The sequence below is a fragment of the Manis javanica genome, chromosome 3 (genome assembly GCF_040802235.1).
Source record: "Manis javanica isolate MJ-LG chromosome 3, MJ_LKY, whole genome shotgun sequence".
Taxonomy (NCBI): Eukaryota; Metazoa; Chordata; class Mammalia; order Pholidota; family Manidae; genus Manis; species Manis javanica.
Genome location: NC_133158.1, coordinates 54346955 through 54369407, shown reverse-complemented (window position 1 = coordinate 54369407; position 22453 = coordinate 54346955). Strand labels below are relative to the sequence as shown.

General features: G+C 40.5%; 1 protein-coding gene across 11 annotated transcripts in view; it reads right to left on the bottom strand.

Moving 5' to 3' along the window:
- Nucleotides 1-22453, bottom strand: part of GRIK1 (glutamate ionotropic receptor kainate type subunit 1) — a 371438-nt gene that overhangs the window by 104081 nt on the left and 244904 nt on the right. For all 11 annotated transcript variants that reach the window (XM_073231439.1, XM_073231436.1, XM_037013234.2 and 8 more), the window contains one exon: nucleotides 13050-13231. In XM_073231439.1, the coding sequence (XP_073087540.1) occupies nucleotides 13050-13231 (182 nt within the window). The remainder of the gene's footprint in view (nucleotides 1-13049; nucleotides 13232-22453) is intronic.

The following is a 22453-nucleotide window of genomic DNA, read 5'->3' as shown; positions in this document are numbered from 1 at the left end:
GAAAAGACTACACCATTTCAGATACTGATATATGTCACCCCCCAGAGATCTCACTGACTAGCATGGTATCAGTGCCAGAACAAGCTGTTTTTCTTCTGAGTAAGTATGCTTTTCTGTTTCATGAATCTGGCAAAGTATTTAAATGCTCTTGTTAATGACTTTGTTTTGGTTGCTAGGGAGTTTAAGGTTGAAACTGTGGGTCTTCCATTAGCAACTAAGTAGGAACATAGAGTATATATTCTATATGTGTTAGCATCATTCAGCTTCATGTTTTTCTTACCTCATTTCAGAAGGCAGGATAAAACTCACTTTTGTCCAACTCCTTTTCTTTTTAAAAAAAATATTTATCACTTTGTTTCCAATGCATTTTTCTGTACTGCTTCAATTCTTTGTATAATAAAACTATATAACACATGATAAATAATCATGGTTGTGAGAAGCTGAATGATTTTGTTCCATGAAGAGAGATGAACTATTCAGATCTGACATAGCTGGATTGGGTTGGAGAAACAAAAGAGGCCTCCAACAAAAATACCATTTATAGTTAATTATACCCTATAGCCCTGCAGAATCAATTATAAGAACTCAAAAGAGACTCTGATGGTTAGTTTTATTGTCATCTTGGTTGGGCCAAGTGGAACCCAGATTAAACATTATTACTGGATGTATCTTTGAGAGTGTTTCTGATGAGATAAGCTTTTGAATTGGTGACTTAAAAGACAGATGACCCTCCCCAGTGTGTGGGCATCATTCAATCCACTGAGGGCCTGAACAGAAAAAAAGGCAGAGGATGGAGGAATTCTTCCCTTTTGTTTCTGGCCTGACTGCCTAAATTGGGACATTTGTTTTCTTCTGTCCGTGGGCTGAGATCTTCACCACTGGCTCTTTTGTCTCAGGCCTTCAGATGTGGGCAGGAATTACACCGTAGCTTTCCTGGGGCTCCAGATTACAGATGGCAGACTTGCAGGCCTTCTAGGCCTCCAGGGTCCTGTGAACCAATTCCTCATAATAAATCTCTTCATACATTTCTCCAATCGTGTCTCTGTCTTTGGAGAAACCTGACTAATACAGAGAACAGTACCCAAAGACTAAAAGTCCTGCATGCTCTGCATACTTATGACATCCCATTCTATCTATGTAGCATAATCATTGAACTAGTGAGGGGAAGGCTTTTTTCTGTATTTGAAGGCCTTTTCTGTATGACATGATTATGGAAGTGTCACCTGATTATTCTGTTGTTTCAGTGGCTAGAAAAGAATCACTATTTTCTTTTTTTTGTAGTTAAAATGAATCTTCAGAAGGCAGGATAAAACTCACTGGCAGGTAACCCTTGAAAGGACAATTCTAATGGTCTCACTGTTACCAGTATGCTCTGGAACACGATTATTGCTCATTACCAGTGGTGGCCCCACCTTGGCCCAGCTGCATTCTGTAGTTATTCCAACAGGACTCCCATGACCTTGCTCACAGCAGCCTTGACTCTTCTTAGCCTAGCTCTGTTGTTCTTGGCAATGACTGTCTCTTGGATTTAGATGGGTGAAGTCACCACATACAGTCTGAGCAGCACAAAGACCATATTTCAGTGTCTTGAGAGCCCTCATTCAGGTTTAGATGAAGGTGACCAAGATCCCTGTGGTTGGTGGCAGAGCTGCCCTAAGATACCTGGAGAGCAAATGTCTTTCAAGAACATCTGCTGGTATTTAAGCAGCTCACACCATATTTCAACCTGATCACTTTCCAGAAGGCAAAGCAGTACTAGAGAGACAGCAACAAAAGGTTCTCCACAAATTCTCAGCATCCACAGCTAAGGGCAAGTCATCTGTCACCAATAACTGGCATAATGCTATCATCACAGCAGAATCTTAAAGCAACCCAGAGTGCTCCTAAGCAATTTTGACGTATTCTTGTAATATTTATAAAGGTTTTTACTACTGCTTCTTTCCATTGAAAAATAGGCAACTTAGAAGTTTATATTGACTCACCTTGAAGTATACTGCACTTTTTAGAGCATTCTCAAAATCTGGATACATTTTAAACCATCAGATATGGTTTCTAGTCAATAATTTCAAGTGAGCGACTTCTAAGCATGTGACATGCAATGTGGCTAAAATAATGGTTTTACTTCAGGATTAAAATAAGTTATTTTAGCGTAGGAATGATCTCCAGGAAACCAGATGAATGATATCTAGTCTCAGAGCAGCAATGTTAAGAAGGTTTGAGCTCCTTCTCTCCTGCCAACTGCTATACTTTAGGCTGCCTCCACTTATCCTCTGAGCAGGACGCTCCTTTGACAACACAAGGTTTAGTGTTGGTCACCAGTAGAACAAGCTAGGTATGAACAGGTTTTTAGATCATTCTTTATTGTTATAAGAAAAAACACATGTGTCACTGAATGACTATAACTTATATCTACAAAAGTAACAGTGGAATGTATGGAAGATAGCACTGGATCCCAGAAAACTCTCACATATAAGAAAATACTCATCTTCTTATGGAGTTGGCTCAATAATGGCCTCCTACAAACATCCACATCCTAATCTCCAGACTCTATTAATATGTTACTTTACATGGAAAAAGGAACTTTGCAGGTGTAGCTAAGCTAATGATCTTAATTTATGGGGAGATCACTCTGGGTTATCCAGGTGGGCCACAAGACTCCTTAAAAGATGAAAGCAGAAGGGGCAGAAAGCAGAGAAGGTGATGTGGAGATGGAAGCAGAAAGAAAAAAGGCAATGTGATGGGCCACAAACCAAGGAATGTGGACAGCCTGTAGAAGCTGGAAAAGGCAAGGGATGGGATTCCCTCATGAAGCCTTCAGAAGGGATGCAGCCCTGTCAACACCTGACTTCCTTTAGACTTCTGACCTCCAGAAGTGTCAGAGAATACATTTGTACTGTTTTAAGCCACGGCATTTTTGATATTCTGCTACAGTTGCAAGGGTAAACCAAAACATTTCATTTGCTCATCTGTCCCTGATTATGGCATGTGTATTAATATTAAGTGCATGTATCAAAAGGAAAAATGACTTGTTTGAAGTTGAAAACATTCTCAATTTCTCTGTGCCTCTCCATTCACAAACACACAGTAACCCAGTGCATGTACACAGATACAAGCTCCCCACAGAGTCTAGGGCTTTTCCTTCCATAGGAAGATGGTGCTATGCCATTTACAAACCCAGGCCTCTTTCCTCCTGCCTCCAGGTGAAATCAAACAAAGGCAAAAGATATTACACAAAGCCCTGAAGAATAGAATAGCTGTACCATTTGGGAGTATCTTTCTGCCTTATTTTCTTCATGAGCTTCTCTCTCCAGCGGTGTGGTCAGAGTAGGCAAGCTGATACTAATAGATATTAATAAACAGAGTGGAAGCTAAGGGGGTTTAGTTTAGCTTCAGAAGGTAGTCCTACTAGAAGAGCCAGATTGTATCACCCAGGTGCACAACAGAAGAGATTATGCTATTTAAGGAGTACAGGCTGCTGAAAACAGAGTAGGGGAAAATAAGACTTCCCCTGGCAGGATGAACTAGGCAACCTGGCAGACAGGAGAGAGTGGAGCTTTTGAAGGATCACATGAGACTAAAGAATAAACTCTCTGTAACCTCCAGGGAATATTGGTGGGAAGATGATGTGTAAGAAAGAATACAGTGGAAGGAAAGTTTTAACAGCAAAGTATTGAACAGATTTGGAAGCTGGAAAGTTAGCAGGGAATATATTGAGTACCTTGTGATCTTGTTTGCAATAAGCTTCTTTCATAATGTTGGTAATAAAAGCTATACCTCAGATTTGCCTGAGGGTAACTTTTGAGGGAGAGATGGGCAAGCAGGCATTAAATGGTGGTCCTGCTGGTCTCCATAGCCTAGCAAAGTCATCATGAGTCTGGGCTGTGGATGACTTTACATTGTCAATTAATCTGATAACTATCAGGCTCAGAAAATAATTATTTATATCAGTGTTTGTCAGTGCATTAGAATCTCCAAAGAATTTAAATTAAGAAATACCAAGGCCTATACCTTATCCCTAAATATTCTATTTTTTTTTGGTCTGGGGTATGTTATAGGCATTGGTCTCTGTTAAAAGCTCTCCAGCTGATACTTCTATACAGCCAGAACTGAGAACCACTGATACATATTAACCAAACTCATATTTTTAGGCTGTAATAACAGCAACCATAGTTATTGTTTGCTTAGTGCCACATATCCACTGATGTACTTAGGTTCTTTACATGCCGCTGGGGAGGAAGGATTACCCTCAATTTATGGATTTGAAGGTTAGAATGTAGTTATCATATTTGAATCCTGGTATGTTCAATCCTGGGGTCTTTGTGCTATATTAACTTACTAATTGATAGTAAGAGGTATGCATGGCAGGAAAGTCAGTAATTTGCACAAAGTCCTCTGGACTTTGGGAATCCAGATAAAAGCATACGATTATTTGGTGGGAGCAAAAGAGCCACAGGAGTTGAAGCTTTACCTTAATTAACAAACACATCAACCCAAGAGAGCTTGCAAGGTTGTCCATCTAGTTTTGAGGGAGCCTCCTGCCCTGTGAGAGGACTCAGCTGTCGAATGTTGTGTCTTGGGTGACGGTGCAGGTACTATGAGACCCTCACTCACTCTTCCTCCTTCTGTCACAAAGTCGAATCTACATGGTTCTTCTATTATGACATCTCTTTAGATATTAGAATTAGTTAGATCCTAATTTTAAATCCTTTCAGTGACATTTGGGAAGACTGTTAATCTCCTTGACGGAGTCACCTTTCATCAAGAAAGGACAGTTGGTAAAAAAAAACTACATATTTTTTCTTGCTAAAATTGTGTAATAGCTATTTTGGTGTACCAGATGTTATAATGGCAGTGGGCACAAGGTGGGGAGGGTTTGGCATGGCCTGGTAGACGTGTCCTTTATACTTAAGGCAATGTGGGGGCCACAGGGAAGGCACTCTGGAATTTCAAATATGGGAAGGATAAGGTCAGATATTTTATTTAGAATGAACAGTTTTTGAGGTTACGTGGAGGCTGGGTGGAGAAAAAGGGGTGTGGGGGCTTGTGGCAGAGAGGTCAATTGTCTTATAGAAGGAAGATGATAAGAGAGATGGCAAAAAAGAGGTTGAACACAAAAACATATTCAGGAGGCAGAATCTACAGTATTTGGCAACTATCGAATAGGAAAGGTGAGAGAGAGTCGAGTGCATTCCTAGGTTTCTGGCTTGAGCAATTGGATGGTATTTTTAGCCAACAAGACAGAGACAGGAAAAGAAACTGGCTGGAGGAAGGAAAAGGAGGACGGCGTGATGTGTGAAGTCTGACATGGAGACTGAATGACACCAGGCAGTGTCTTCATAAAATAGGGAGACTTGGTCAGGCAGGTTGAGAGGGGATGGTGCGGTGATGGAGGTGGAACTGTGAAGGCCGCACCACTCTTCTAGTTTTGCCTTGACACAGTACCAATAATATTGAGGACGATAATTTCCAACATGTGGATTATTTCATGCACTTGTAGTGGGCTTAAGTCACATTTAACTTCTCAAAACCATGTGAGGTATACACTATGATATTCCTATGTTACAGATGCAGCAAAGAACAAATCACTAGGTCTTCTATTATATGACTTCATCCAATACCTCAGAGTTTTTCCCACTATTCTATTCTCTTTTAATCTTGTACAGTTTTTAGCACATAGAAAACATTCAATACATATTAGCTGAATAAATGATGAAATGTACATCTTACAGGATCACCCTTATGACAGAAAGGATTTGGCTGACAGCCATGGGGAAAGAAGGATGGAGAGACCCTTTTGATAAAATCTTGCATTAATGAAGGATTGAAGAAGCAGGTGTGGTTAACATAGCAAAGTGATTTTTAACCTACTTCAGTCTTCAGGCTTCTTTAGGGAGTCTGATAGAAGCTATGGATCTTTCCTCTGGAAAAAGACATATTGAGGGGCATAAACAGTCCCTAAATTTTAAATAAAGCTGAAGTTCACTGATCCTGCTAGAGGCTTAAGACATGCTTTGATGTACACATCTTCAAATTCTTTACATGATTCCTTCTAAATTACTTCCACTTCTATTGCAAGGATAATTTCTCTTATTGCTTATTACAGCCAAGTTTTGAGGTAGCTGGAATTAAGCATTATAGAATTTCTGAAGCATATATGTGATTTTTATTACCTCCCTATTTACACTGAAACAAATCTAAGTCCTTTTACAAATCTATAGTTGGGGGTTTTTGAGAATCCTCAAGTGGGTATCCTGTACACTAAGAAAATGGACAAATTGCAGACCCCTTCAGTAAATCATTGGTCTTCCATAGAGGTCAGTTAATTTTTATGTATATTCAATAACATACTCATGTGTCTATGAATCGCTCCTTATAACCAAAACTAACTCTGTGCTCTCAGGAAATATAAATAGATTTTAATATCAGCCTGTGAGAAACATAATTAGGATGAGGATGTTCTGCCAAAATAATTATATAATATATTACAAATGATTATCTAGTTAGTATAAATTGAGATTCATCATCATTACATTGTCAGGATTTATCCAAAGTAATGAACTTATCATCAGTTAACTATCTCGAAGACTACCAAAGGACTCTAGGAACTTTTTAAGAGAATGAACTGCTTAGTTATTTCCCCATTTCTTGGAAAGCCTACTATGTATAAGGCAATGTGTAAGTTATTGATGTCTAGACATTAGGAAGAGGATGCTTGATTATTTGTATGCATAGAAACTCAGAGCTGAGGGAACCTTGGCAAGGTTAGAATCCAACAATCGAATTTTAAAGATGAGGTGACTGGGCTGAAGAAGAATCAGTAGGCTTCCTCGAAGGACCATATTTACAGGGGCCAAGAAACTCAGGGCATCGACACATCAGACTTGGTTTGAAATGCCAGCCTTGCTACTGAGTGTGTGACCTGGAACCTCACTTGTCTTACCTGTAATGTGGGGTATTTTGAAAGGATAAGAAGGTACCATTCCAGGCTGTATAGTATATTCTGGCCCATAGTGAGGACCCAATAAATGGTAATTATTTTATTTATTAGGGAAAGAGCAGAATTTGCAAATGGATCTTCCAACTCCCAAAGATTCTAGTCAGTCTTTTACTGCTTTAGAAACTAGTTTCACGATCACCCGCCAGTTCGTAGGCATTGGACAGAGATACTCTTATGACATTCACTTTCAAGGTCTCGTTTTGCCTTCAGGGGCAGATCTGGGTTTTTGTTGTTTAAATGGTTGTGTCTTTAATTACCTTCAATTAGTGCTCAAACAAATATGTGTTGAAATAAAGAGTGAATTTACCAGTTTTCTGTGCCCCTGCCTCATTGTTATTGCATTCAAGAAATGCAAAGCTTAACTCAAATGTGTTCCAGGTTCCATTACTGGGAGAATCAGCTGACATCTTGGGATACATAACAGTGGCAAAATAGGATATTTTATTTTCCTTTTAATCCTCAGACAAGGTCCAAATCCTAGCCTAGCACTTGCTGGGTGAGTGAGCTTGGGGAAGTTACAAAATATTTCTGAGCCCTGTTAGTTTCTTGCCCTCAGAATTTTCTCATAAAAATTAAGTGAGTGATGCATTTCACCTACTTATCACAGTGCCTGGCACACAGTGAGCATTCCTTAAAAGGCAGCTCCTGAGGTCTTTGGCCTATTCTATGTGTTCATGATTTTTTTTTTGTTGTTTATTTTTTTTATCTTGATTATTTTTTCATCTTGGTCCTCCTGTAGGGAAGATTGACTCAGAATGGGAAAGATGGTATTTTTGTGAGATACTAGCAACACCACTCAACTTAGACCCCTGAAAATTTATGCCTTGGGATACAGTTCTGTCATCTGCACTCTTGGGGGAAATTACATAAATGTGAAGAGTTTAGAAAGGAATGAAGAAGCTGGAGGTGAATTAAGTTTTAACAAGCAAACATTTTTTTTTTCAGGTCTGATTTTTTTTTTAAATTTTATTTTGGTATCATTAATCTACAATTACATGAAGGACATTATGTTTACTAGGCTCCCCTTTCACCAAGTCCCCCCCCACATCCCCATTCACAGTCACTGTCCATCAACATAGTAAGATGCTGTAAAATCACTACTTGTCTTCTCTGTGTTGCTATGTGTTCATGATTAGAAATGATGGACTTGAGTGTCTGACTTAGTGAGTGTAGGTCTCAAACAAAGGTTTGCAATCTCTTAGCATATCGAAGCTGTACTGCCTGGCTTGGTATTTTGTTTTCTGAGAGATGAAAACTGATGGTGCTTCTGTCCTGGGAACCTCTGTTTGTTCTGGTCATAGCCACTAGGCACAACTCACGTGAGGAAAGAATCAATACACAAAATTATGTGATTGATCAGCATTGCCACTGTACTTCCTAGCAGAGGGATGCCAGGCATTAAAAAATACATTTTCTCTCTGACCTTGTTCTTACATTAATTGAAAGATGAGAAAAAAATAAAAACAAGAGCACACAAATGTTGACAGGAGTAAATGCCATATAATTCTACAAAATATTTTGGTACTAAAATGTTTTATGGAAACTAATGGCTCAATTATAGCTTAATACTCATTTCCACAAGTATTGTGAAGGGAAAGCATCTGTCCTCTGATGCTCTTGTTCATGTAGACAAGGGAGCCTGCCTGAGCTGGAAACAGAGTGTTCACGATTGCCCACTGGCTGCTCCCCCACTCAGGGAATTGGCCCGGCCCTGATGCTGCTTCCCTCACGGATGGAGCACCACAGCGTCCCTCCCCACCCCCCCACCCCCCGCCCTTCAGAGAGCCATTAGGATGCAGACTCCTGTGCTTGAAATTGTAACTTTCTTTCTCAGTCCTATTACCTGATTGGAAAGGGACTCCGCAGTTCTCCAAAGAGACAAATTTATTTTCTGGAAGTGGAATCATAGACTGAAATGCATTGACTTTCTTAATAATATGGGACTTCAGGGATTGAATGAGACTTTCCTTCTGAGGAAACTGAGGCACAGAGGAGCAATTTGCTCAAATGTACTTGGCAGAGTTGAGTCCAGAGCATACCGCGTGGGGTGATTTTGGAGAGAACTACTTATTAAGCGCTCTTCACACAGTTCTTGGGTCATTCATTCATTCATTTTATTTATTCATTCAACACAACTCTGTTGAGCTCAGTATGTGCCAAATAATGTAGAAGGTGCTGGGGAGCTATCTCTGAGCATCCATTTTCATTTGCAAAGGAAGGACAATACCACTTATGTAAAGGGTTAGATTAAAGGAGATCATCAAGCATGCCAGTAGAAACATTTTAGTTCAAATTCCTCTCCCACCAGCTACTCCCTTGGTAGAGTCACACTCGGTGTAAGTGAGCAAGGGTGCAAGTTGGGTGTGGCCAGGGAAGTGCCAGCAGGAGGACGGCAGGGCTTGGAAAAAGTGGTGGTGAGGAGTTGAGGACCTGGGGTTCCTAGTTAGGAGACAGGTGGTGGTGGGCAGGGAGAGAAGAGGACACCCTGCTACCTGATGGGTCCCATGTGTGTGCTGCTGGCTGTTGGGGGCACTCTCAGACGGCAGAAATCCATGGAGACAGGTTATTCATATGAAAGCCCTGATCCTCTGTAGCCTAATCAAGTCTTGACATTTGAATTTCTTACTAATTTTTGGGAAATAACTTTTCAGATTCTCATCATATAGTACTTGTTCAATATGAATAGAAATAATTACTTCGCTGGAGTGATTAGCATGCCCAAGAATAACTATAGACTTTTCGCCCATTTTTACTTTTAGATAAATGTCAAATATCTTCTTTAAAGATATTTAAAAGATCTCTTTTTTCTTAAGAATCATTAAAAAGTGGTAAAGCATGATGAAGGTGCAGGGAAATGCAGGGAAATAATGGGAAATATGCATGAGAGGAAAGCCAAGTTGACCTGACAGAGAAAATTTTCTCAGCAGTGATTTTAGGTACTAGAAAGCAAAAACTGTTAATACTAATTCCATCTAAAAGAGACAGCAGCAAGTGGGTTTTGTTTTTTCCAGATGTTTCTGGAAGCCTACTTCAGAATGAAATAGTTTATCCACCTGAAAGGGGACCCTTCATGGAACGTGGGTGCACAGGGTCTGAGATCAAATGGTCTGGAGACAGTGTGGCAGCCTGGCTATTCAGACAGTGAGCTTGTATGGGGCACTGAACCTGTCTGAGCTTCACTTTCCTCAGCTGGGAAGTGAGAATACCAAAGGTATCTCAGGGGCTGTTTGAGGCTGCGTGACAAGTGCATAGGATGCCAGGCACCGTCAGGGGCACCTTATGAAGAGAGCTAGATCTGCTTCCTTCCTTTGCTTTCGAGTAGATAGATACTGCTTCAGTGGAGCTGGAATCAGGACTGAGAACTTCTGAACCCTCCACCTCCCAGAGCCACACTCAGCAGACAGCTGCTGGGAAGAAGGTCTCCCTCTGTCTGTCTTTCTACAGGTTGTGGCCCAGAACTGATGGGGCAAGTGAAACAGGATCACACAGAGTACTTGGGCCTCATTTTACCCAGAATAGAAAAGTCCTGAGGTTTTCCATACCACTTTTCAAATTATATCAGCTTCTTGGAGGTCCAAATCAAACCCAGGTAAGTCAACCTGGGTCCTCTGCTGTGACTTCCAAAAGAGCATTTGTACATGTACACGTGGGAAGGTGGGTGCTTCAGGCTGGCACCTTTAAACAAAGTTCTCCTCCTCCCTCAGATTTGCAGGTCTTTAGTCTACAAGAAGTGGGTGAGCAGAGTCTTGTCGTTGCTTTCCCCAAGCCTCATGGCCAATCTTCCTAATCACAGGATTAGGACAAAGAAACACATGTTGAAACATGGTGACACAGAAGGTGGAGGAAAAAGGGTTTGGGCCAATGGCTGTTTAAAAGCTCCACTAACCCCACTGTCCCTTATCCCTAGCAGGCATTTCTTGGGAAGGCTTCTCTTAGAGGGTTTTTCTGGTTTGTTTTTTAAGAAAATTATCCTTGAATGATGTAATCTCTATGCTACCAGGAAAGGAAGAGAGGAGGAACACCATTTCACTGAAATAGAGGAGAAACTGGAGCAGCCCTTTCCCGTGCCCATTGTGCGCTTCAGTTGCCAGTTCCATGCCTGCCATTTGGGAGAGATGTAGCCAGTTATGTGAGCCCACTGGGCATCTAACCAAGAGAAGCCTCATCCGCGAATCATTCTCTCACATGTAACAGAAATCCCCAGTCTCTGTTACAGCAGGCTCCTGGGAAGGGATGTGTCTTTGCGTTTTGAGGGCTACACTTAAAACCCGGGTGCTTTTCTCAGTTGCGGTCCACACTCCATTACACACTTTAATGAACTGTATTAAAATTCTCAAATGAAACCTTAAGATAAAGGGCTGCTCATTGTGTTTACTTAGCTTTAACGTTCTTTAGCTATCGATAGTCACAGTGCCACGCTGGCTTTCTTTACTGAGAGATAATTGTGGTGATAATATCAAGATTTGTTAACGCAACTGCAGTCTAAAGTAAGTAACATGCTCTTCGCGTAACTGGGGAAGCAGCATTTTGGAGTGGAGAAAGCACAGGGGGAATAAACAGGTCGAGAGCCAGTGTCTGAGTGTGTGACTCTGGGAAAGTCCTTTTACCCCCTATCACGTGAGAAGATGAACCCCGGTGATGTCTGTGATTGTTTCAACTGCAATTTTAAATATGTTCTGTGACTCTAAATAGATTTTTAGCATAATCACCCAGAAGATAATAGAAACATCTAGTCAACTTTCCTGAGCGTCTACGTTCAGTGAAATAAAAAACTTAAGTCTGAACTCAGTGGCTGCAGAGAGATGGCCTGCATGTGTAAGATACCCACTGGAGAGTAAGGCCGGCTCTTCCAGCTGATTCAGAAATCCATGCTCTGCGTTTTGAGTGCAAGGGTTGGTCTACTTATGAAATTAGTGCCCATGACCAGTCAACCACATAGCATACCCCAAGCCATTTAAACTAGGGAGTGCGGTAACAGCTTGGGTCATTTTGGTTAAGATCATGGCCTTGTGCCGCAATAACCACTTAAATTAAATACCAAGAGACACCCATTAAGGCTATGGAAATATAATTTGGCTGATTTTCCTGACTCTACCCTAAATTCAATCCCCTCATCTTTTATTAATGCTTCTATTTTAAACACGTGGCCAGCCTTTCTCATTGCTTTCATCTATGCCAGAGTTTCTCAACACCAGCACTCTTGGCAGCTTAGCTACACGGTTCTTTGCTTTGGGGACTGTCCTGTATATTATAGGGTGTCCGGCAACATCCCTGACCTTGAAGTACCGCTTCCCAGTAGAGCACCACCGTCCCCAATATCACCATGAAAAATGTTTCCAGACATTGCCAAAAGTCCCTGGGCAGGGACTAAACCGCTCTGGATTGAGAACCACTAATCTATGCTTTATCTTTTTTTAATTCTGAATTTACATTCTTGGGCATAAGACCAGTGCTATATCCTAAAGTGCTCAGAAATTATCACTCCATTTCTATTATTCCTAACATTACTAAATTCTTTCATTGATAGAGGATCTCACAATTTATCAAGGGTTTCCACCCATGTTATCCGTGGAGATTCACACATGGAGCTCATCGTCTATAACAAATTAGGAGAGAAACATCTTTTCTGTGAATCTCCCTGTGCTCCCTTTTCACTATGCTTGGAGTCCTGCGTGTTTGACAAAAGAGGTCTTTTGAGGTCATCCGTGAGGAAAATGTATCTAGGATAAGTCAGGCATTGAAGTCTGGCTCAGGCTTTTCAAGAGAATAAAAGGAGAGATGCTCAATCGCCTTGAGATGATGCCTTTCTCTTCTCAGTCCCTGCTGGGGGGACCTTTATACCCCCCAGTAAGAACATAGGACTGACATCTACATCTTCATACTCTGAGCCCTGTGGCTATTTTACAAAGAGTTCTGGGGAAAGCTGCTGTCTTCCACCTAAGCTGAACTGTTGTAGTCATACCGTGTTGCACTAAGTGAAGGCAAGAGCATTTTTGAACAAGAGAAATGAACGGATTCCCCCACACTTCCAGCCCATGCCTGTCCCTCTTACCTGCTTAAGGATTTCAGCAGCTGTTGCATGGGAACAATCAAATATCACATAGAACTCCTTGCCCTTCTTCATCTCCTTGAGCAAAGGCTTGGCATCTTTATTCCCAGAGGGCAGCTGGCGTATTTTGATTTTAATGTTATATCTGGAGGGAGCTTTGATGAGCTCTTGCAGACGTATTAGACCTAGAATAAGACATCCCATCACATTAACGACTTGTTCTGTCAAAAGAGCATATATCGCCATTGACAGTCAAGCCCGTATCATTCCCAAAATGTATTGAGGCCACCTATGTAAATGTTACACTATTGACTTCTCCTCCATCATCCCCCTTTCTGTGGTGGATTATACTGTATGTTCCCTTCGTTGGTATGTGTGGCTTGGAAATGCAATTTTCCCAAATGCATTTTGAATTTATTTAGAATGCAATTGTCCTCCCCACCTTTCAGCCAACACTTCATATCTTTAAGAAATCAAGTCTATAACTCTAAAACTTTGGTAAACAAAAAATTGTGTGTTTTTCAAAGGTGCTCAATGAAATGGATAGCACCTGTTCACTTAAAAAACCTAACACTAGAATTTCTTAGGTCCAAAAATCTTGATAAGCCTTTCATCAAATATTTATATATGGCATTGTTAGTCTGCTAATTAGTTGGGCCTCTTTAAGAAATCTTCCACTTCCTACTGTAGGGGAGCAAATTTTTCCACCTCAAAATGTATTTCTTTGGAATGTGGATTATTTTAGGCAGATTATTTTAAAGAAACAGAGGCTCAGAAAGAACCTGATCTTCCCTCTAACTGCCTAAGAGAATCTAAACAGAGGGCTTGCTCCAGGAAGGGAGCTCTCGCCATAGATAAACAGCGTAATATGAATTAGGTGTGCTAGAAAGGGAGAAACTTAGCAAAGTCCATTAAAATTCTTCTTTTTGTCCCATTGTTTCTGTGTGGCCCAGCGAACATTCGTTTACCAAATGTTTACTCTTTTTCATCTTCTGTGAATTGTCTTCCTTTCTTTTAAAATCCCAGACCCTGTTCCCTTCTCCTACGCTTCCACCCCCTTACTGTCCCTCAAACCTGCTTAAGGATTTCAGCAGCTGTTTCTTGGGAGCAATCAGATATCGCACAGAACTCCTTGCCCTTCTTCATCTCCTTGAGTAAAAGTTGGACATCTTTATTCCCACTTATTCACATTCTGTGGCTCAGGTGGCATGTAAAGCTCATTTCCTAACTACCTGTGGGCTTCATACTCTTACAGAGCCTCTATACAGATGTAATTAAACTTGATTTTCTCCTATTAGACACTCTTAAGTCAATATAATTCTGAGATCTGCCAAGGAAACATTGAAGGGTAGAGGAAAACTTTTCTCCTTCAACAGCATCATATAAACGATTTTGCAAATGGCTCATTGTATTCTCTTTCTAATATGACTGCATTCTGGACTGGAAAACCCTCTCTTGATTTAAAGAAAAAGAGACCATAGAATTTTTAGAGATTATAATAGTAAAAGCAGAAACAAAATTCTTACTAAAAAATCACCATTAGTAATTGTAGGAAGGCGTATCCAGCCAACCAACATGTCAGAGAATGTTTGATTCACTGCAAGTATCCACTGAACTGTGCCAGTTTCAACAGCAGTGCTTTACAAGCCCCCATCCTATTTCCCTGAACATAAACTGGAGCTTGTCACACTGCATGATGTCGGCTGTCACTCAAGGGCTCCCATCACTTTGGAAAATTGACTTGTATGTTTTTTTATTAAACAGTTCTGTGCTTCCAGGATTTGTCAGCGTCAAGTAATCAATAGGAAATGTTAAGAGTTATCAGTACTCAGATCGAAACTGTGGTAGGCACTGTGCAAGTTATAGCATGGATGCCAGCTACCTCTGGACTTGATGCATTTCTACCATTTTCTTGTTTTATTTAGTTATTTTTTTTCCCCTAGAAGCCACATTTTGTGGCTCAGATGTTAAAAAGTTCCTCTAACATCTTGGATGGGTCTGGTTCTGATGTACTCCTCACCGTTAGAGGGACAGAGGCAATGGCAGGAGGGGTTCTGGAGAGTATCACGATTTAGAGCTCATTATCTTTAAAAATTTTTTTGCATAACAATTGAAATTATTAGAATGACAGTCTTCCTGGACTCTGGCTTCCTTTCAAATCAATCAACATGGTTCAATGCTCTCAAGTACCCGTAATGAGCTCTGTCCTCTTACTTCCAGAATCTCTTGTCCTGAGCTGCTGATGGGTACCAAAAATGGAAGAAAACTGAGGACATGGACTTGTCAATCCTTACAGTAATCTTATGAAGCAAGTATTATTAGCTTCTTAATTCCAATAAGGAAAGGGAGTCTAAGAGCAACTAAGTAACTCTCTCAGGGTTACAAAGACAGTTTGGAGGAGCCCTGGGTTCATTTGCCGTGTGGGAGTCCAGCACTCAATCCTTCCACTTTACCGTCCGGCCTTACAAACTGGTGTTCCTGGAGGAACAGAAGTAACTTTGGATTATTTGATGAGCTGGGGAAAAAATAGAAACTGGGACCCATCTCCTTTCATCTTTCTCCAGGCTACCTGCATCTTTCATCTGTTTTTACCTCCCATCCTCCTGCTTTGCAGTCACACGCATTTTTTTTCCTTTGAGCATGAGCACAAGGGAGATCAGTGCGACCTCTAAGGAAAACGGGAAAAACATTTCCAAAGTGCATTCCATATGCTGCAATGTACTGTTTGCCTATTCTTTGTTGAATGGAATGTCATTCTTGAAGTGCAGCTTCCTGTCGTAACGACATACACATGTCAACGGCCATTAAAATGGAATATGTTTTCTCACTTCACTCATTCATTTATATGGGAAGGCATTTCCGGAGTGCACATTAGAGGCCAAACCTCATTCTAAGTGCTGGGAGTGTAACAGGAACACATCTCACCTTAAGGTCCTCGTGGTCCATGAAAGTATTTCCTCCTATCAACTCCTGCGATGTGGATGAGCAATGATTACTATTTTATAAATCATGAGCCGAGGCTGTTGGAGGCTGGCAACTTGTGCCAGGCTGTGTTAATGCTGTTCAATGGCAGATCCAGCACTTAAAGCCAGGTCCTTCTGACTCTCACCAATCTAGGGTCTTTACACCAAATCACTTGTTCCCTCCTGACTTTTAGATTTCAGATCAATGAACTAATTCACTGACAACTAGCTAACTAAATATCTGCATAAATTAACAGAGAAAGAAAACTTTGGACCGGCCTAAAGCATTCAACCTTAATTTGGCAAATGAAGCTGTTAATAAACATGACCCCTACTCTAAAAAAAAAAGTGACCATGTCCTTACACAATTGTTTAAGAAAATAAACTTATTTTGCTATCAATAAATGGGAACAGAGAACCCCTCAGTACAAAAGACCAGTACAAAAGTTTTTCATTGGACTTAATTTATGGTTTGGAAAAACTCACTACTAAGCCCTTAATTTTCTCAGTTTGTCTGCATAACAGGTGAACTGACCTCAGGAAGGGAGAGATTCAGCAGATTTAAAGATTACAGACCCAAATTGTGGGAAGAACAAGGAACAAGGAGCTGAGAGGTTTACACTTCTCTTCCCAAGGAAATTGTTGGCTGAAAAAGTCCTTCTGCCTTCATTAGCAAATGCATAATTTACAATTCAAAAGGATTTTTTAGTTCACTGGAGAACAAGTCAAGAGAAAGCTTTCCCTTTAATTTGCATTGTGTAGCAATCCATCTATCATTTATACTTTAAAGCAGAGATTAGTTAAAAATGATTTGCTAAACAGGTAATTGTTTGAGGGAAAGGAAATTGATTTAGGCACAACTCTAACTTTGTTTGTGGTCCTCCCAGGTCGGGAGGCTAGTGCTGGCGGCGGCCCAGGGCTTTTAGGATGGGACTTCTGTTGCAGAGAAAAGAAGCGGACACGCAAACCTGGTAATGGCGATAGGTTTTGTGGCTCACTGCAGTGGAGGGACTTAAAAATAAAATGCAGAGGAGACAACCAAATCCAACTGAGGGACATTCTGCAGTAAAACTGACCGGAACACTCTAAAAAATGTCATGAAAGACAAAGGAAAGATGAACTGTTTTAGACCAAAGGTTACAGGTAAAAGAACATGGCAACTGAAGGTGACTGGTGATCCTAGACTCAAGAGCAGATGCTCTAAGGAAAATTACTGGGACAGTTAGAGAGACTGAAATATGGTTTTATGTATTATCTATATATAAATGCATATGTAGTGTTCTGTTTATTTTAGAAGCATAAGCAGCCAAGCTGGGAAGGAGTGATAAGAAAGAGTCCTCGTGACAGGGTGAGACCCAGCACAGGCTCTGCCGAAGTGTGCCATCAAGGCTGAGCCAGCAGCCTTTTCCTGTGAGGAGAGGACGAGGCTAATTCGGGCACAGGTGGCTCTTCCAAGAGAGTGGGGCTGGAGTGAGTTGGCTCTGGGTCCCACTGGACCAGATGAAAAAGCCAGAGGGCTCACAACATCCTTGGCCACAAGCACCCCAAGCTGGCTGGCTGTGCAGGGGGCAAAACCACATTCTGGAGGGGAAACTGTGGCACCATCTAGCCACCAGGAAGGCCTCAGATGTTTGAGAACAGAGTGCAACGATTCCCTCTGGCCAGCAAACATTCTAGCTTTAGTCATCTTTGCAAAATCTTCTATTATTATTATTATTACTTTTTTACTATTTTTTATTCACATACATATTTATGCATGATAACAGTATTGTATTAATGTCAAGTTTTCTGCATTTATTAGTTGTAGCATGGTTATAACAAGGAAGGTCCTAGCTCTTAGGAAATACACACTCATGTATTTGGGGCAAAAATGTTACTGATATCTGCCACTTACTTTCAAATGGTTCAACAACACTTTACTTACTACTGCTGCTGTTGTTGCTGTGTTTAGATTGAGAGAATCACAGAGCATTAGAGCAAATGTGGCCCAGAGATAACAACTGCTGGATCTAGATGAAGTGGACACAGGAGTTCATTGCACATTCCCTGCAACTTTTCTGTAAGTTCAAATCTTTCTATATAAAAAGACTAAACTTAGAGATATAACTTAATACCGTAAGAGCCTCCTTCCTCCACTCCTACTCCCAGGACTGCAATTGGAAACCCTACCTCTGGTTTGAAAAGCACTTTAAAGAGCCCATTTATTTCACATGAGTTTGAGCTGGGCTTTGGATATGCAGATATGCGCTAAAAACTGCCCAAATGGCCAAACCTAAACACTTGCTTTGGCCACCTCCTACTCTGTGCACTCAGATATGACACAGAAAAATGCTGATTTGCATGCACATCGAGCAACTCTGGGAACAGGTGGAACATATGGAAGAGAAAAAAGAAACTGCTATTTCCAGGGAGTATTTAAAATTTCCCATGCCTTCTCCTTAAATAATAACAAACTTTGCATTTACATTGCCCCTTTTTATGAAGTATTCTACATGTCTTTTAAATATCTCAATAAACCTCAGAATATACCTCCGAGGTGGATAGGTGTCAGCGCTATTTCACAGTAAGGAAAGTGAGGCACAGTGAGGTTAATTGATTGAATCGGCCCTGAAAATAAGCCACAGATGTCTGGAATTGGAAGGGACCTTAAAGGTCAGACCCTTCTTGATGCATGAATCCCTCTGCACAGCTGCTGCTGAACACCTCTCTGTGTGAGGAATTATCTGCCTCACATTGCAACCCATCCATTTTGACAACTTTAGTTATATTTAATGAGTATCAGTTCAAAAGAAAAGTACCTAGTTTTTCTTGAGTCTTAATCCAATTCCCTGTTGGTCAAACAACATCAGTGGTGTGGATGCCATAAAAATGAATGTAATAAGCCATTGGGACCCAAAGATAAGATAGCACATTTAAAATTTTAAATGTTAATTTCTTTTTCATTTGAACTCCAAACATGCAAAATGGCATTTCACAAACTTGTTGGTGTATTAATATACCCCTAATAAGAATCTTAAGGGGCTCTTTGTACCCTCCAGAGGGGAGCACAAATCAGAACTGAGAAGTGTTAAAAGGGCAAGTGAATGATTTACTTGGGGAAAGACAGCACTTGGAAGTACAAATCTTCATTATGTGTGATTTTTCTGAAGTGCATACAAAAAAGCGTTAAAGATGCCCCAGAAGAAAAATTGTGTCCTTTGGCCTCAAAGAACCTCATAGAAGAATCTAGTCAAAATATTTGAGATGAACTGTGTTGCAGTTAGCTCAACCAGTATATTTCAGTCTTGAATTCTAGGCAATATCAACAGTAGTTAAAAATAATGTACTTCCATGCACTATCTAAACATTATTTCCCTGAGCAGAATTCTGAAATTCGAATAGGTTCTGGTTGGGGGTGCTGGAGTCAGTGGATGTGAATGGTAGAGAAGAGAGAGGAAAAAGAAACAAGGAACTATAATTCATCATGTGGGCAGTAATGAGTGCCAATGACTTCCATCCCCCAGCTAAGTCAGGTGGAATTTTGGGAGGGCAGGAGCAGAACTGTTTTAACTAGTGTGGGTGATCAAAATAACATAGTGGGGTGAGTTTTGATTGCTGAAGGTGAAAAGATTTACTTATTCTTTTATTTGGCACTGATTGGGTACAGCATATCTTTCATTTTGGCTTGGTCATCTGTGCCAAAGTGTTAATTTTCTTCAAGTCCAAATCTGAAGTCTCTGTCAAGATTCTTCTTTCTGAGCAATACATTCTTTGTTTTCTTTGGGAAAATGGAGGAAAATAAAACAAACATAACAAATCATTGCTTTGATAAACCCATAAAAGCAGCTATTTCACTTATTCATAGAGTGGTTGAGCATATTAAATGAGTTAATTATATAGAGTATTTAGCACATATAATCAGCACTCAAGAATTTAGTTATTGTAATTTTTGTGGTCGTCATTTCTCTTATACTTTTCTCTTTGGATTAACTGTTCCTTTCAATCACTATTATATTTATGTATATTAATCTTATTTTGAATTTATCCTCATTGTAAAGCTTTGAGACATTTCCAGTGATAGTTAATAGCTCTTTTTGTAAGGTGAATTTAGAAAACTTCATGACTTTGAAATGTTGAGAAAAATGACTTAAGACACCCATGGATGAAAACAAAAAATCTTAAGGGCTCTGTGTGATAAACTCAGGGCTAGAGGCCTCTGGCTGGGTCTCATTTCCTTGATGGCCTCATCTAGTCCCATCTATAGGCTGGGACTCTCAAATTTGTATCTTCAGCCTACACCACATTCCTGAACTCCAGATTCATGTAAGACTACTCTTCACCTCCATTTGGAAGTCTTGCAGGCATCGCAAACTCAAACTTACCATGTTCATGACTAAAGGAACTCCTTATATCGTCCTTAATCCTCCAAACTAGCACCACCTATAACCTTCCCCATCTCAGACGAAGGCTTAGGCTAAACTTAGAGATATCTTGGACTCCTCTATTTCTCTTTTACTTAGCCTCCATTCCCTCAGGGCATTATGCCAGATCAACATTCAAAATATTTCTAACCATTTCTTACCTCTCTGTTCCTTATCTCCTTCTTCTCTTGCCTTGATTTCTCTAGGAGTCACCTGTTTTCACCCTTACCCTCAGATGTACTATCAATCTGAAAGCCAGAGTGACCTTTTCATGATATAAATCTGATTATGTACCTCTTCTGCTGAAAATTCTCCCATGGCTCCCCATTTCACGAGGAGAGAAAGATCTACCGTTGTCTACAAAGCCCTCCATGACTTACAATGCCCTCCTCTCTGAACTGTCTCCTACCACTCTTCACCTTTCACTCTGATCCAACCACACTGGCCTCCTTCATTGTAAATAAAGGTTTATTGGTACATACAACATTCATTCATTTACATATTATCTATATGTAAGTATCTACATTGTCTATGGCTGTTTTCTTGCTACCTCATCAGAGTGGAATAAAGTTAAGACCAAGACCCTGTGGCCCACAAAGCTGATACCATATACCATCTGTCCCTTTAGAGAAAAAAGTTTGCAGGCCCTTGTTCCACAGAGACAGCTGCGGCTGCACTTCACCGAGGTCGGCCTTGAGAAAGAAGGAACTGCTGACTACTCTCCACACTGCATTTCTCAGCCGCTCAGCTGCTCAGCCTTTCTGATGTGTGTGAAGGGATAGGAGCCAGGCTTCCACCAGGGGTCTAATGAAGCAGAGGGGAGGACCAATGAGCATCAATTTCTCATTGCCTAGGGTCACCTTTGACTGTGAGAATCAGAGGGAAGGAGGTGACTGATGGGAAGGACATCCAGGCAACGGCAAGAGAGAGATGAAGCGAGACACTTGACTTCCCCCAATGTTCTCTAGGGTCTTTCCACATTTTCTCTTCTAGAGGACAGAATTCTGCCAGCTAGTATTTAGTGAATTGAATTTTGTCCTTAGAGACTTGCACAGTGCTCTCCTTGACTTCAATGGGAGTCATGAGCCATTTGGTCTCCCAGACATCTGTGCTGGCTTCAGGCTATTTAACAAACGTCTAAACAAATCCCAATAAAGTGCTCTTTAATGGGTACTTAATTCTGGTGTGAGGGCGGGTGCTTAGCACACCTAAGTCCTTTCTTTTCCTTCAGGTTTAGTAAGTTTTCTCCTTTTTATGGCTTGATGATTATTGCAACCAAAATCCTGAGTCAAGCAGTATTAAACCCACTCAAAGTCAAAAGATGTCTGGTTTTATTGATCTCAGTTGGCTTGTTTACTCTCTGGGTTCCGACTTAATGGCTCAATTGATTATTCATTTACATTTTTAATTTCTTTGTGGGCAAAATCATTTTAACATGAATCACCTGTAACTGAATGGGCAACATACTAACTCATTTTGGATTTTCAATTTCAGCAAGTATTTATTTAGTAACTGAGCTCAGGTGAATTTAACAGATGAAAAAGATATTTCAGTTTCTTGGTAAAGAACTGAAATCACAGTTGGAATTTTTTTCCTGTGCAAATTGGCCATCAGTTATGGGTGATCACACAAAATCAGAAAGGTGGTTAAGACATCAACTCCTGTGTCATTCTTTTATCAATTATATTTTGTCTAAAAACAATTGAAATCTACAACAGTTATATGCTCACACCTTTAGCTGAACTTTTTTTTAAATCCAGAAGCTTCAGTATCATTCATTGATGTGTTTTCTTTTTAGATAGACCTGCTTTACGGGTGGTAGAAATGGTGAGAGAAAATTATAGTATAGTGTGTGTTACATAATGGGAAATAGTATACGATTTTATTTGTTCACATGATTCTCTGTTCACAACGGTAGGCAGCGTGGAAGGTCTGACTACACTTACATTTACAATGGAAGGGGAGCAGAATTTGCCACCCCGAAATATATCTCTCTGGCATGGGGAATATTTTACACTGGTCATTTTAAGAAATAGCAGACACA